General features: G+C 37.6%; 1 protein-coding gene across 4 annotated transcripts in view; it reads right to left on the bottom strand.

Moving 5' to 3' along the window:
- The window catches only part of Hmgxb3 (HMG-box containing 3), a 49580-nt gene that overhangs the window by 20839 nt on the left and 11310 nt on the right, over positions 1-17431 (bottom strand). For 3 of the 4 annotated variants that reach the window (XM_040272857.2, XM_040272859.2, XM_040272856.2), the window contains 6 exons: positions 13283-13414; positions 7664-8082; positions 5451-5626; positions 5223-5320; positions 2290-2388; positions 405-554 (listed from right to left, as the gene is read on the bottom strand). In XM_040272857.2, coding sequence (XP_040128791.2) covers positions 405-554; positions 2290-2388; positions 5223-5320; positions 5451-5626; positions 7664-8082; positions 13283-13414 — 1074 coding nt within the window. The remainder of the gene's footprint in view (positions 1-404; positions 555-2289; positions 2389-5222; positions 5321-5450; positions 5627-7663; positions 8083-13282; positions 13415-17431) is intronic. The other variant, XM_040272858.2, reaches the window with a different exon arrangement.

Genomic DNA, 17431 nt, shown 5'->3' with positions numbered 1-17431 from the left:
TAATCCAGGAGTAGACTAATGGATTAAAGAGTTACTACAAAAGTGGCTTTGTTATAAAGTGAGCTCTCTGGCTCTTTGCTCTATGACCCAGATGCTGACACCATGCTCTTATACTTCCCAGCCTCCAGAACTGTGAACTAAATAAAACTCTGTTCTTTACAAATTATTTGGTTTCAAGTAGTTTGTTGGACAACAGAAAACAGACTATAACACTGGGCAATTCCCTCACCTCAGCAACAAAGACAAGGTCCAGGAGGAAAGCATTTGCTGAGGTATAGAACTTACAACCTAGGTCTAGTTCTGACGCTCTAGCTACTATTCAATGTATTTTTATTTCTATTAAAGCAGGTTTACTAACAGAGCCCATCACAAGGCTAAGGGACTTATCTGAGAATAGAACTCACAATGGCCTTGGTAGTTTTCTCAGTCCGGTCTTTGGTAAGGTTAAAACCACAGCTGGGACAAATCCTAGGTTTGTGCCGGTTGGTGTAGACATAGCTACAAGAGGGATTCTTGCACTTTCCCCGGCCTCTTGATGTAGCCAGGCCCAAATCCTAAAAAAGTAAGATCAACATTTAATTCTACTAATGTTAGGTTGAACCTGGGCAGAGCCTTAAACCAGGATGACTAGCTGTAAGTCAGAGAAGAAAATGGCAATTACAAACCAGATTTAGCTTAGTTTCCAAAAAGTCCTGAAGCAAGATGCTTTTCAATTTTAACAGTCTATATAATTTAATCTTTCACTATCTATGAAATTAGTGAGTCGAATTTCAAGGTTAAGAAACCTAAATACCTCAGGGTCCATGCAGTGGCAGAGTAAGCAATCTACTTGAATGAGGAGTGCTACTCTATGGCAAATCTAAGATTTCAAGCCCTCCTATGAACAAACTGTGACTTCTGGACTCAAAACTATGAAAAACTTGACAGCTTTAGCATCTGGGCTCCTATGACCATACTGTCTAATCAACCCAAGAAGAGAACTGGGTAGATGGTAAACCTACTAGCTTCCTGTTGCAAATGAGGATATGGAAGGTATAGGAAAGGCAGTAATTAGGTCATTAGAAAAAGAAATCATAAGCAGATCTCCATGATAAGAGACAATCTTCTTAGAGATAAGACCAGAGCAGGCATTAATCCTCTACACTGTGATATCTTGTTCTCTACTAAATACTCAATTTAGAGCTAGGCACAAAAATGCTATATATATATACATACATATACAGAGCTGGCCTGGAACTCCTGGACTCAAGTAATCCTTCTTCTTCAGCCTCCCAAGTAGCTGGGACTACAAGCATGCCCCATCACACCTGGATAAGCTCAATAGTAGAGCACTTACCTAGCATGCATGAGGCACTGGGACCTGGCACCACATCAAAATAATAAAACAAATAAAATAAAGATATTGTGTCCATCTATAACTAAAGAAATATTTTTTAAAAAACACTTTTCGAATAAAAAAAAAGACACTTTCAAAACCTGTCATTATAAAGTGGGATTTTTTTTTTCTCTCTCAAAATCTGTTTAACTTACTTAAATCAGCCAGAGAGACTGCCATAAACAATCTGACTGGTTATAACCTTAAGGACCAACAGAGCTACAGAATGTTGAGTGATAGGAGCCTCAAAGATACCTAAACTAATGCAGCATTTTATAGTTGGCAAAACTGAGGACAAGATACAGAGTCTCATCTAGGACCGTATGGCATGCCAGGGACACAGCTAGAACTACTTTTGAACTCAGTCTTCCAACTGTCTACAGGGTATGTTCCACTGTTCCATGCTGCTTACCTTGCAAAAGTCATACATTCATTTATCAAGATGTTAATATGTGTTAGGGTAAAAATAAAAGGAAAAAGGGGAAGGGAAACTCATTGGAAATGCTAGGCTAAACAAAACAAGTTGTTTTACTAAATTCCTTCTCAAACCCTTTAAGATACTAGTGTTGAATGTCTGTTTTAGGGAGAAAAATGCTTAAAATTTATTTGTGAATCACACTTTCTAGGCCAAAAAGTTCAAAGACTGCTGAATGCTAAATCTGGACTACATTCTCATCTCTGACTACTCTCAACATAAATATCCTGATCTCGGCTGGCCTATGCATTATAGACATCAGGAAAAAACCCTAGACCGCCTAGCACACTCACCCAGAAGTGATCATCTGTATGGGTGACAGGATCTTTGACATTAACAACTTTTATCTGACCCTGCTCTCACTCTAAGCTACCACCACCTTCTTCCCCAGCTTCATATGCTTCCTAAAGTTCCAAAGCAATACCACCATGTGGCTTACCAGTGTGACAGTGCAGCTGTACTTATACGGAGGAAACATGTCAGGCTTGACCTCTACAACTTTCACCTGAGAAGTCCTGTTGTTCGGGCCACCTGGTATCTGTGGATCAGAATAAGTTATTAGTGCTACTTTTAAACCTCAAACTCCTGAAGTCTGTGTCCTCAAACAACTTAAGGAAATGGCTTCCTGGGGAATTTGTTGAGCTCTCCTCCAAATAAGTCCTCTGGACTGCCAACCAGCAGTCACCAGCCCACCAAAGGCTAAGTGGCATGTCCAGGAGTTGCCAGACTTCTCCATATAGCTTCTAACACTGTGTACCAAGAACACCATGAATCAGACTGATAATTATCACATAATAAAAACATATAATAACTCTATACACAAATATATAATTGACAAATGTTAGTATAGAAGGAGTGTGGAAGACTTGTCACTAAATGTCACAGGGTAAGAGGAAGATCATGGTTGTTTTCCTCCTTTACTACTACCTATAAAATTTTCAAAGGCTCTTTAAGTATTTATATAAATAAAAACAAAGGCATTCTAAATTAATTATTCTATAAGGTGAATTTAAATTGAATTTTAGAATATATAATTTCATGTACCTGTTAAATGACTTAAGACTAGCAAAACAGCTTGTGGCTTTTTAACAAACACCCAGAGTTGCTGGTCAAAAGGAAACTACAGAGAAGACTGTGTGTTTATTCAAGTGACAGAGTGTACATGAAGGGATTCTAGGGGCTGGAAGTTGACTAATACCTTCCATCTGTACCACCAGATCATACACTGTTATAATCTGGATCTGGAATATTCCCCAAAGCTTCATTTGCTGATGGCTTGTACACCAATGCAAAATGTTCTGCCTTACCACAGCCCCAAAACAAAAACCCCAAGTGACTATGGACTGAAACCTCTAAAATCTTTCCTCTTTTGATTTTCTCAGGTATTTTATCTAAGCAATGAAAAATAAACTAATATATACATACACTCAGAGCTGCCACCACATCTGGGTGAGAAACAGAACAACCCTCCAAATAAAAGCTAGTTGCCATTTGTCAAGGCAAATTTAGAATGTCAAACAAAGAAAGTCAACCTACAAAGACCATATAGCAGCTGGGCACAGTGGTGCACACCTATAATCCCAGCAACTAGGAGGCTGAGGTGGGAGAATTACACATTTGAGGCCAGCCTTAGCCAACTTAGTGAGGCATTCATCAACTTTGCAAGACCCTATCTCAAAATAAAAAATAAAAAGGGTGGGGATAAAGCTCAGTGGTAAAGTACCCTTGTTCAATCCCAAGTATCAAAAAAAAAAAAAAAAAAAAGGAAGCACATAGCAAGGGAGATGGCAGACTGATTCTCCTATTCTAACCTGGTCCATGACCACTCAAAAACCACAGGCTACAATCCACCCCAAGAGGTCATGAAATAAATTTAAAGGGTAAACCCATTTTACCAACAGGAATAGGAAACACCAAAGTGATGGCACATAACAAGGGAACTGTTTCAATGTGTCTATTTACTGGGCTATACTGTAAAAATTTGTTTATTACTGGGCTGCTGGGTTTATCACTGTGCCTCAGTAGTAGATTTCTTGGCTAGCACGTAGGAGGCCCTGCTTCAATTGTAAGCAAAAAACAAAAGAGAAAAACACAAAAAGATGTGTCACTGAAGTCACAGTATAGTCTTAAAAATGCTGACTTAGAGAATTTTTGAGAATATTTACATAAAAAATTACATTTACATAAAAAAATTAAAAAATAAATTTTAAAAATCTAAGAATATGCTTGGATACATGGAATTTTGATACCTAGGAAAATCTTTAATAGCAATTATTACTAAATAGAATGAAAGATATGATACAAACTAGTACATGGAATAAGAGTCATGTTTTAGGTTTTAAATTATATTAAAAAAAATAAACACAAATTCAGGAAAAGACATGAAAACTGAAACAGCAGGTTAATTCTACATGGCAGATCATAAAGGATTTATTTTCTTCTTTCTTCACCTGATTTTTCTGTATCTTCTATAATAACCATGCATTCATATAAACAAAAACAAAGAAATTCTAAATTAATTATTCTATAAGGTGAATTTAAGTTGAATTTTAGAATATACAATTTCATGTACCTGTTAAATGCCTTAAGACTAGCAAAACAGCTTGTGGCTTTTTAAAGGGGGTGGGGAGACTAAACAGATTATTAAAACTAAATGCAATGTCTAATCCTAGACTGGATCCTATACTGAAGGGGGAAATGTTTATGTAACTTGTAAAACTGACAAAACTAGAACATCAATATGAAATTAATGTGCATCAAGCTAGGCTTGGTGGTGCATGCCTGCAATCCTAGCAACTGAGGAAGCTAAAGGAGGAGGACTGCAAATTTGAGGAGAGCCTCAGCACTTAACAAGCAATTTAGTGAGACCGTCTCAAAATAAAAAGGATTGGGGATAGGGTTCAATCCCCACTATCAAAATACATGAGTTAATTTATTTAAACGGTGCATCAATATTTCAGTAAAAGACTATCCCTATTTTCTGGAAATACACAAAGTATTAAGGAGCCATATAACTTAAATTATGAATGTCTTATATATACACATGTATGTGTACACACACAGGGGAGGTTTGTGCAGAAACATTAATGATAAAGTAAAATGGGCTAATACACTAATAAGTGACTTAATAAAAAGTATATGGATGGTCTCTGTACTTTTGGGGGGGGCAATTTTCCCCTAAATTGTAGATTATTTCTAAATAGAAGATTTAAAAACATATATTCTTTTATAAAAAGACATGACTTAAATCATTCACATTAACCTCCTCCCAGAGACCTATCAGTTTAAGAACTGCCTTTTGCCTAGGGGATTTAATAAATTATATAGAAGCAGCCATAGCTCCAAACTCCCTTTTTGGGGGATAGGTCTTACCTTCACTTCACCAGTGCTAGATGGCTGCTGGATGGGCTGGCCCAGCTGCTTCAGTGTGCTTGGCTTCAGGCCACAAGTCCTCACAGAAGGAGCCTTATCTGAGAAATCCAGAAGTCAAACTGGTGACTTATATGCATTCATTTTCCCAAGTCTCTTATCTCCACTCTCCACCCCACTTCTGCTCCCCTCCAAGACAGCCCCTCCTCCAAGGTCTGTCTCAGCTCTTACCACTCAGGGGAAAGGCCTGCCTGGCCCTGGGCAGTCCTATGCTGCTGCCTCGCCCTATATTAGCTGGGGCTGGCAGAATTGCTCTCATGGGTCTGGCTGCAGCCAGTAATGAGGGCTTTCCCCGTGCTCTGCCTTTAAGCTCTGGGGCTCTGGGTCCAGTGGTGAGCAGGTCAAATCTAGGGGAAAAAAAAAAGAAACAAGAAGGGAATCTCCTAGAAATTCTGGACCAAGGGGAAGAAAACCAAAATGGTATTTCCAAACAGCATTTTATTAGTAGATAGTTCAGAAGTTAAACTATCAGATCAGATAGACTGAGTTCAGATTCAATCATTATGTATCTGGGCTCTGGGCAAGTGATTTCACTCTTCTGTTAATCTCAAATTTCTAAAATGTAGAATGGGATAGTAATTACTTATATATTTATGGGATCATTACAAAGATTCAAAAGTATACAACAATGTCAACAGTGTATACTACCAACAGGTATTATAGTTATGATATTTCACTGCCTCTAATTAAAGCAAGTGCTTAAAGGGTTCGAGCCTCCCACATAAAGGCAGCTTAGAGGCAGGATAACCAACTATGTTTTCTTCATCTTAGAAGCACAAATACTAAGCACAAGGCTTGTATCATAGAAGGCCTCCTCAGTTGCTAACGTGATTAACATGCCACAAACAAAAGTTGACCTAAAGATCACAACTTCATTCTTAAAGGATATTAAACTATCTCCAAAGTATACCAATTAAAAAAAAAAAAAAAAAGCAAGACATAGAAGTATGCTATGCTACCATTTGTGTTAAAGAACACACATAGGAAAACAAACACACATATATATACATATTTGTATATGCTTAAAACTATTTCTAGAAGCATCAGATGTAGATGGACACAATACCTTTTTTGTTGGAAAAACTGTCTTTAAAAAATGAATGACTAAATAATGGGATAGGAGTGAGTTTTTTTAATGTTTATTCCTTGTGCTTTTTGAGTTTTGATCACATGAATATTTTCTATTCAAAAATATTAAAAATCATTAATATAAACCAGAATTTCAAACTCGGTATTATTAACATTTTGAGACAGATATATTCTTTGTTATGGAAGGCTATTCTACACATTGGAGGATGTTTAGCATCCCTCTAGATGCTAGCAGAAAAACCCCTTCCCAGTTGTGGCAACTAAAAATATCTTTAAACATTGCCAAAATGTCCCTGGGGGCAAAGCTGATCCCACTTTAGAGCCACTGATATAAACAAACAAAAATCTTCAGTTGTAAAAACACAATAGCCTGCTACAAGGGCAACAAGGAGAATCCAGTTAAGCCTTTAATAAAGAAGAAACAAGTGAAAAAAAGGCCCAAACTTACTGACATCCGCCCCTTTGTAAGGTGCTGAGTTGCATGTTTCACACAGTCACACAGTTGTAGATAAACACAATACCTTTTTTGTTTATTTGTTTTGGCTATCAGGGATTGAATGCAGGGGCGTTTAACCACTAAGCCACATCCTCAGTTCTTTTTAAACATTTTATTTAGGGTCAGAGTCTTGCTGAATTGTTAGGAGCCTAAGTTGCTGAGACTGGCTTTGAACTGGATATCCTCCTGCCTCAACCTCCCAAGCCACTGGGATTACAGGCATGTGCCACTGCACCCAGCAATACTTTTACTGTACTTCTTTATTTTTATGTGATGGTAAGGATCAAACCCAGTGCCTCACACATGCAAGGTATGCGCTCTACCACTGAGCTACAAACTCAGCCTAAAGAGGATATTTTTAAATATCTAACTCAAGATTTTTCAGAAAAGAAAACTGAAGTCAAGAGGTATGAAATGACTCTTTCAAGGGAAGGTTATGACTAGAACTGCATCTTCTGAACAGCAGTTAAGAACTCTTTCTTTAGGGTATAAGGTTTCACTTTCCAGATATGATACCCAGGATTGGTAACTCATAGTTTATAATACTGCCCAGAGCTTGTACCAAAGAGATTCTCACAAATGCTTTAGGAATTGACAAGAAAAAGTATACAGGACTCTGAAAGCAGAGCATGGACAGCAAAGCATAGGGGGAAAGGCAAATCATTACATGTCTCTAGGCCTTGGTTTCTGTATCTCTAAAAGAGGAACCTTTATCATGGACACGGGACAAAGCAAATGTGGGGCATTTCCAAAGTTGCTACAGACACAGTCTCAATAATCTATAACCATATTGACGTACCCTGCAGATTTCTTAGGAGCAGAGAGCGGACTAGAGGTGCTGGTCCCCTCAGCTGGTGGTGGTATGTCTGGTCCAGGAATGTCATTCTCAGTTGTCCCCAAAATGACTTCGGGCTGCACACCACTCTTGACAACTGGCGTCTTACTGACTGCTGTACCACGACTCTCAGGAGCTTCCTTGACCCAAACATGGGCATCAGAGATGATCACTTCCTCCCACTCATTCTCCTCACCCACTTCTCTTGGAGGAGCTACATTTAAGAGCTGGCTTACAGCTTCTGAGTTTTCCAGAGTCAGTTTGGAGGCATTTTCTTTAGAGGAGTTTTGCTCAGTGGTGACAGGCTGCTGATTTCTTTTAACCATAGAACTTCTGGAAGAGACACCTGAAGCCAATTCTACTTTGACTTTGGCTGGCTTTTCCTAGAAAAAAGAAAGAATATATTGTATGCATTTTACAAGTGACAACACCACACACAAATATTCTCTCAGATGATCCTCTTAATAATAACATAGAAAACTGAAGTCCACAAAGAAGGGGCTAACTTACAAGTACAAAATGAATCTGAGTCTTTTGATCCCAAGGGACATTCACTACAGTTAAATACCTCGGTTGGGATAAATCTATTCTCCTTCTAACAAATTTCTTTTTGGCATACTGCTTTTTCATCAAATAAACGTTGGCAATTTTTTAGTCTTAATTTTCAAAGCTCCTAGAGAAGAGGATGACATATGTCATATTGGGCTTCTAAATCCAAAGCTATTTATCTTGGTGGTACCAATATGGTCACATCATGTTTCTACTCCCTGGTAGAAAACCTTGCCTTCACCAGATTCCTTCAGATGAGTCTTTAGAATGACTTGCATATATGTCACATGTTTCATACTGGGACAAATTAATTCATCCATATTAATTATGTGCTAGAAAATATTCCAATTCATTAAAAACTTCATCTGCTATCTCAAATCTACTTTTTTATAGTAAAGTTCTTGGTCCCTTATCTTTTATCCAAGAAGCACCTCTACAGAAAAAATAGCATTTACACACACACACACACACACACATACAAAACATGAAAGCTAGGTTCCATCTGTGCTCAGCTCCACTCCTAATGAGTTACATGGTCTAAGGCAAGCTTCTTCTAAATCCTCATGTTCCCACTAAGAAATAACAGAGGGTTGGACTCTCAGTGTTTGTCAGCAGGAGCAAGCCAGCATTTTGGATAGCTCAGTTTATTCCTGCATGTTCCAGGAAGTTTAGCATCTGAAGCTAATGTTATTAAAACTCACCTACTGACTACCAAAAACCCCTCGTATTCACAAAGCTACCTGGGTAGTGTACTGTTTCTGGGTACACACCAATAACCAATGACATTTAAGAGCTCTCCAGTAAAGCATTCTCAAATTTGAACACACACTAGCCCAAGGATGAATAAGCATGGGTAAAAGTTCCAAGTAAACTGCAGAGTTTTTTAGCACAGGATGGAAGAGCAGAAAAACAGCAGACTATATCCGTCTTCAGAGATGTGATTTTTGAGCAAAATCACAGCTTAATAAGTAGGCTATTACAGACAAAAATCGTTTGCAGGAATGATACTATAAGCAATCTGAGCAACAACCCTACGGTGATCCCACATTTCCTTAACTTAATCTACCCCTTTAGATGTTGCTTTTCTTTCAAGATGGAAGGTAAATACAACCAGCAGTCCATTAAGAGAGAACTCAATTATCACTATCAGACTCTATATGAATGAAGCCTTGAGTTAAACAGCCTCATATGCTATCTTTTGTCCCACCCAATTAATTGGGAACTATACCACACATTCCTTGGGTGAACTTTAGCCAGTATAAACTCTAGAACAATACAAGAAAAGATGAGTCATTTCATGACTGGTATAAAAACATATGGAGCCTACAGAAACAATTGATATTTGCTGCCTCAAACATGAGAACTCAAGAAATCTTAGATGTTGCAGCTAAATGACATAGTAGTGTCCAAGAAATGTTTAGTGGAAAAGGTGCTGGCATAATTAACTATATGAACTTAGCAAGTCACTTCAATTTTTCTCTCAGCTAAAAAAAGTTGAATTACTTGATAAACCAGTCACTATTTCTCTAAAATTCTAAAGTGTATTGATGCTGAAGTGTTACCTTTTTATTTTTTTCTTTTCAAATTCATTCTAACGCTGGAGAAAAAAATTCTGACTTAGCAAATCAAGATTGGGGGGCATCAATGGAGTATTACTCTGCATTAAAAAATGACAAAATCATAGAATTTGGAAAGAAATGGATGGCATTAGAGCAGATTATGCTAAGTGAAGCTAGCCAATCCCTAAAAAACAAATGCCAAATGTCTTCTTTGATATAAGGAGAGTAACTAAGAACAGAGTAGGGAAGAAGAGCATGAGAAGAAGACTAACATTAAACAGGGATGAGAGGTGGGAGGGAAAGGGAGAGAGAAGGGAAATTGCATGGAAATGGAAGGAGACCCTCAGGGTTATACAAAATTACATACAAGAGGAAGTGAGGGGAAAGGGAAAAATAATACAAGGGGGAGAAATGAATTACAGTAGAGGGGGTAGAGAGAGAAGAGGGGAGGGGAGGGGAGGGGAGGGGAGGGGGGATAGTAGAGGACAGGAAAGGCAGCAAAATACAACAGACAGAGTATGGCAATATGTAAATCAATGGAAGTGTAACTGATGTGATTCTGCAATCTGTATACGGGGTAAAAATGGGAGTTCATAACCCACTTGAATCAAAGTGTGAAATATGATATGTCAAGAACTATGTAATGTTTTGAACAACCAACAATAAAAAAAAATAAAATAAAATAAAAAAAGATTGAGGGGCAGGGGCAGGGCAAGTAGCTAAGAAAAAACTTGTTTTCGTGCCACACAAGAAACTCAACAGTGGCTGGGGATGTGGCTCAAGCAGTAGCCCGCTCGCCTGGCATGCGTGCGGCCCCGGTTTGATCCTCAGCACCACATACAAAGATGTTGTGTCCGCCGAAAACTTAAAAAAATAAAAAAAATTAAAAAAATTAAAAAAAAAACAAGAAACTCAACAAAACTTCAGTTCATAACCCACTTGAATCAAATGTATGAAATATGATATGTCAAGAGCTTTGTAATGTTTTGAACAACCAATAAAAAGAAAAAAAATAGTTACTATGCTACAAAAAAAAAAAAGAAGCGACAGCATGCATAGCAATAATAGTTATATAAATGTCAATCATGACAACAAGGAACTTTTTTTTTTTTAACAAAATAACTTTATTTATTTTTACGTGGTGCTGAGGATGGAACCCAGGGGCCTCGCACATGTTAGGCGAGCGCTCTACTGCTGAGCCACAACCGCTGCCCCAACAAGGAACATTTACTAAGGTTTACTATATATGAAAAATGTGCCATCCACTCATGGATAATCTCATTTGATCCCTCCAGTGATCCTTATTATTAACGTCCATTTGTAGATGAGAAAAAATCTTAACTAAGGAATACAGATATGACAACTTGTCTAAGGTTGCACAGCTAAAAACTTTAGAAGCTTAAGTTTGATCTAAGGATGGTAACCCCAAAACTGTATTGTAATTGCTGTTGTTTGAATCTTAAGCTATCCCCCAAATATCCATGTGTTAAAGGCTTGTTCCCCAGGATGGTATGTAAGGGGACATACAACCTTTAGAAGGTGTGACCAAGTAGAGGTTTTATAGACCCTGGGAGAGCATCCTTGAAGGAGATTGTGGGTTCATGGTCTCTTCTCTACCTTGTACTTACTGGCCATGAGGTAAGAAATTTTCTGTCACCAAACACTCCTACCAGAATGTGCCACCACTTTGCCACAGGCCCCCAAACAATGGGGCTAATGGACTATGGGCTGAAACCTCCAAAACTGTGGGACAAATGAAGCTTTTTTGTTTATAAGTTGATTATAACTTATAACTCAGTGGATCATGCCAACTCAAACACATGATTATTAAAATCCTAGCCCAAGTAAGGTTCATAAAAACAGTACCCCTCTCTTTCCTTTTCTACTTATATAACGTGCTATTGATCCTTCAAGATCATCTCTTATAAAACCTTTCCCATCCATTCCAGTCCTGGTAAGCATTTCTCTTAGAATTGAGAATTAAATATATACCATTCTTTTTTCTTTTTGGTTCTGGGGATTGAACCTGGGGACATTTTATCACTAACCCACACCCTCAACCCCTTTTTTTTGGGACAGGGTTTCACTATGTTACTTAGGGCCTTGCTAAGTTGCCGAGTTGCCCTTGAACTTGCCATGCTCCTGCCTCAGCCTCCCCAGTTGGTGGGATTACAGGAATGTGCCACCATGCCTGGCTATTCCATTCATTTTGACCCTAAAAATTTAGTATCATATAAAAAACATGACAAGCATGTACATTTTATCCAGTCAATGCCAAGTGTACAACAAGTTAACAAACACGCGGAACTAAAACACCATATGAACATCTTCTAGGGATAAAAGCTGTAGGGGACACAAAGATCATGGAGAAGCTTATGACATGACACAAACAGAAACACTGTTAAATGGTGATAACTGCTACTTAAAAGTGTCAAAGGCATACATACAGAGAAAGTCATTCATTCTTCCCTAAGGAAACCTAGGTATGTTTCACAGAAAAAAAAATAACATTTACATTGAGTCATGATCTATCATTATACATTCATTTCAGGAAAAAATAACCAACTTGTTTGTCTACAGGAGAGAAATGCAGAAAGAGAAAAGAAGGAAGGGTGGGAAGGAGGAAGGGGATGCATTAGAGTTAGATGATGGAAGACTTGAATACCAAGTTAAGTTAAGGACTTCCACTTCTACAGGAGAAGTAAAGGTTTTAAGCTAAGCAGTGAAAAGATGAGAGCTATGCAATGAAAGCCAGATGTGGTGGTGCATGCCTGTAAACCCAGTGACTTGGGAGGCTGAGGCAGGAGGATTGCAAGTTCAAAGCCAACCTCAGCAAGGGTGAGGCGATAAGCAACTCATGAGACCTTATCTCTAAATAAAACAGAAAATAGGGCTGGGGATGTGGCTCAGTGCTTGAGTGCTCCTGAGTTCAATCCCCATTACCCAAAATAATAATAATAATAATAATAATAATAATTAAGCAGTGTGGGGGATAGATTATTAAGTTAGTCTTAACAGGAAGTGAGTAAATTAGCATACTGTAGTCATTCATGGGAAATTAAGAAGCAATTAAAGATAATATTGTTAAAGAATATTTAATAGATATTAAGTTAAATGAAAAAATATACATAACATGTTCGTAGAAAAATGGACTAAAAGAAAACATACCAAAATGTTAAGTAATAAGGCTTTTCTTTGGATGATATGATTGTGGATAAAGGCTGAAGGTGTAGCTCAGTGGTAGAACATTTGCTTCACAAGCATGAGGCCCTGGGCCCAATCTCCATCAACATACACAAAAAATTACACATAAAATTTTATTTTCTGTTATTATTTTTTAATTTTATAAACTGTTTATAATGAAAATGATGGTCAAAATTAAAAGTATCAATTTTTAAAAAGTTATCTGCTCTTAAGGGCAACAGGAAGCTTACTCTGTTGTGTTTCCAAAACAACAATGGTCAACGGACCTTACCTTTGGGATCCACTTCCCTCCTAGGAAGTTACCACAGGTAGGGCACTTAGGTGGTTTGTGCCTAGTGACATATGTGAAGGAGCAACCTGGGCTGGTGCACGTCCCATGGCCCCGGCGAGTGTATGTAGTGGTCTGTTAAAAAAATAATAATAAAGTATCAGAATCAAGATCACAATCCAACCCCTCTCCGATGCTGCTGACCATTATAACCACAACAATTATCAGACAGTGGTAACTGCTATTAATTGAGCAAGGTAACACACAGCGCTAAACACTTTAGTAATATCTCATTTAATATTCTCAGCAATGCTACTGAGTAGATAAGTATTATCACTACTTAGGTTCACAGTAGTTAAATGCTATCTCAAATCACATAGTGACTCAAAGGCAAAGCTGGACTAGAACTCAAATGTGTCTGATTCTTGGTCCAAGATTCCTTCTGTGTACCTAGGTATACCCTCTGATTCAATATTTCAAAAAATTTGCTTCTTCTTCCTTCTTACTAGTTAAAAATCAGAGAAACTACGACCTAGAATTCAGAGATATAAAAATAGAACCATGATTACTGGAAAAAAATAATAAGAAAATACAGGAGTAGAAATCAGGTCCTTTGATATTCACCAGAATTTAGTTGTTTGCATATGAATATAGTCAGCCATTGGCTCTCACCATCTCTACTAACCAACCTTTGAGCAAAATGTATTACAATGGATTATTACATTTCAGCTACAAATGGGAATTATTCACTCATTAGCCATGTTCCATTTCTAGATTAAAGCTGAAAAAATAATTTCCTTATCAGATATGTTTTGTCACTTATAATGTTTACTCAACTATTAATTCCAGCGTCCCTAGTCTGGCCAAAAAGCAAAAACCTTCCTTGGGAAACACTAAATTGCCACTAGCTTTTACCTCTGTCAGGGAGCCTTAAGAAAAGCTGATTATCAAAGCAGTACCAAATAAAGCATGAGTACAAAGTGGCCAGGCACCAAGGAAAGAGACCAAGCTGTGGGTTCCAACTTTGCCATTAACACATTGGATGACCTAGAAGTCAGTCATTATAACTCTTGGGCCTTGGGTTTAATGTCTGTAAAAATCATACGCTCTTCCTATTTTACTGGTATCTTGAGGAAGAAATGAAGCAGAGAATGAAGAAATATTCACTTAGTAAATTGTAAGATTCTATACATTTGTGAGAGCTAAATTACTGAGCTGTAAAACATCTGTCATTTTTTTTTTAGACTGTGACCCCATACATAATCTTCATAGTGAACACTCCCAAGAAGCAGAATAAAAATTTAACTTAGTTCTATAAGTGAATTACCATGGAAATTTCAAGATGGCAGAATAGAGGAGGTTGCTTTTTTGGCTGCTCTGTGGTGTGAAACAAGAAAGCAGACAGGCAGCTTCTCAGCAAGTAGGTAAACAAACAAACAAAAAAAGGGGTGAAGAGAAATTTACTGGAATTTAATACTGGACATTCAAAGCAGACTGGGGACTGAGGTTGGATATAATAAAAGAATGAGGTACTGGAAACCTTCAGGAACATTACAAGTCCACAGGATAGAAACTCTACTCCCTCAGACTGCTAGTTTGGACTGCTAGATGGGTAGACACACAAATAACATGAAAAAGCAAACGAACAAATCACCCCAACCAAACCAAGATACTTCAATGACGGAATCCCACAATACTACAGTAGAAGAATTGTCAGAAGGCATTTAGAATGTACACAGTCAAATTGATCTTTGATGTAAAGGATGACATAAGGAGTAAAATCAGAGAGAAAATACAGGAAGTGAAAGATAACTTCAATAAAGAGGTAAGAGATTCTGAAAAAAAAATCAAGCAGAAATTCTCAAAATGAAGAAATCAATAAACTAAATTAAAAATTCAACTGAAAACATCACCAACAGACCAGACCACTCAGAAGAGTTTCAGGCAATGAAGACAAATTATATAATCTTGAAAATAAAGTTGACCATGAAGAAAAGATGTTAGGAGACCATGAACAGAATTTGCAAGAAATATGGGACAAACTCAAAAGACCAAATTTAAGATTTATTAGGATAGATGAAGGCACGCAGATACAAACCAACAGAATGCACAATCTTTTCAATGAAACAATGTAAGAAAATTTCCCAGACCTAAAGAATGAAATGGAAAACCAGATACAGGAGGCTTATAGTGAAGCCAGATTTAAAATTAGGCAGTCAGTGTAGTTAGGGTCTAATATCAAGTAAAATCTAAAATGGAGGCCATGTTGAGAATGAATTTCCAGAAAAGTTGAGCAACTCTTGAAATGTTAATAAAGCCCTAGGCCCAAAGTCCATCCCAAAGAAATGTTAATGAACAGCCCCAGCAGATTTGAAGATAGCCCAACCCAAAGAAGTGTGAATGTAGTCCTTCCTGCCCAGATTATTTCTTTGGCCCATGTGTGTCCCACCCCTTGGGCCTTCCAACCTACATTCCATCACTGAAAGAACTATGAAAAGGGGAAACAACCCGCACTTCCAGGAATTACACCTCTCTGGTCCCCTTCTTCCTCTAGGAGAAGTCTTTTCTGCTGTCCTTTAATAAACTTCTAATTTCTACTCTGACCTTGCCTTGGCATGCTTCTCTGGCGTTATTCTTCAACAATGGGGAAGCAAGGACTCATCAGGTCAACAGTGGTAACAATAGGACCCCCAAATATACAAAATTACAATAGACCCACTTAGGCACATTATTGTGAAAATGACTAACATACAGAATAAGTATATTAGGCATCCAGAATAAGAATAGAATTTTAAAGGCTGAGAGAGAAAACAACAAATTACATTTACAGGGAAATCAATACAGATCTCAGCTGATTTTTCAACTTAGATCCTCAAAGCTAGGAGGTCTTGGAATAATATATACTAAGCTCTAAAAGAAACTGGATGTCAGACAAGAATGCTATACTCAGCAAAATTAAGCTTCAGAATTGACAATGAAATTAAAAAAAAAAAACTTCCACAACTAGAAAACTTGTACTACAAAACATTCTCAATAAATATTTCATAAAGAAATGAAAAATAAAAGTGAAAACCAGCAAAGGGAGGAACTATATTCGAAGAATAATCAATCAAAGGAGAAATCAATTCAAAGTAAAAACCAGAAACAAATTAAAATGACAGGGAATAAAAACCATTTCTCAATAACAGCATCAAGGGGCTGGGGTTGTAGCTCAGTGGTAGAGTGATTGCCTCACATGGGTGAGGGCACTGGGTTCGATCCTCAGCACCACATAAAAATAAATAAGTAAAATAAAGGTATTGTGTCCATCTATAATTAAAAATTAAAAAAAAAAACATTGAATGCCAATGGCCTACAATCAATCAAAAAACAGACTAGCAGACTAGACTAAAAAACAAAACCCAACAATATGGTGCCTTTAAGAGACTCACTTCATAGGCAAAGACATCCTCAAACTGAAGGTAAAAGGATGGGAAACAACACATATCAATCACATGGATCTTGTAAACAATCAGGGGTTTGTTTCTATCCTTATATTAGATAAAGTAGACTTCAAGCCACAGTTAATCAGAAGGGACAAAGGAAGCCATTTTAAACTGCTTTAGAGAACTATACATCAACAAGACATAACAATTATATTCATGCCCCAAACAACGGAGCATATACATACATCAAACAAATCCTTCTCAATTTCAATACTGGGTGACTTTAATGTACCTCTCTCACCACTGGATAGATCTTCCACACAAAAACTAAACAAAGCTATAAAACTAAAAAACACAATTGATAACTTACACTTAACAGACATATATGGGATATTTCACCCATCAATGACAGAATACACTTTCTTCTCAGCAACACACAGCTCCTTTTCTAACATAGAAGGCTTACACAGGGGACAACTGATCATGGAAACCCACCCAGCTCTCCTCCCCCATGTAATGTAAGCTATCACATATGAACCCCTGGGTTCAATCCCCAGTATGAAATACCAAATTCCCTGACAGACAATATACAAAGAGCTTACTCAAAAATAGGTACTCCAATGCCGAACTCCAAACAGTCCTATATGGCTGGGCACGAGATATGCAACAGTAGTCCCAGCTACTCTAGAGGTTGAGGCAGGAGGATCATAAATTCAAGGCCAGCCAG

This window comes from Ictidomys tridecemlineatus, chromosome 1, assembly GCF_052094955.1.
Source record: "Ictidomys tridecemlineatus isolate mIctTri1 chromosome 1, mIctTri1.hap1, whole genome shotgun sequence".
NCBI lineage: Eukaryota > Metazoa > Chordata > Mammalia > Rodentia > Sciuridae > Ictidomys > Ictidomys tridecemlineatus.
Note: the sequence above shows the minus strand (reverse complement) of the source record. Positions and strands in the feature narration are given on the sequence as shown.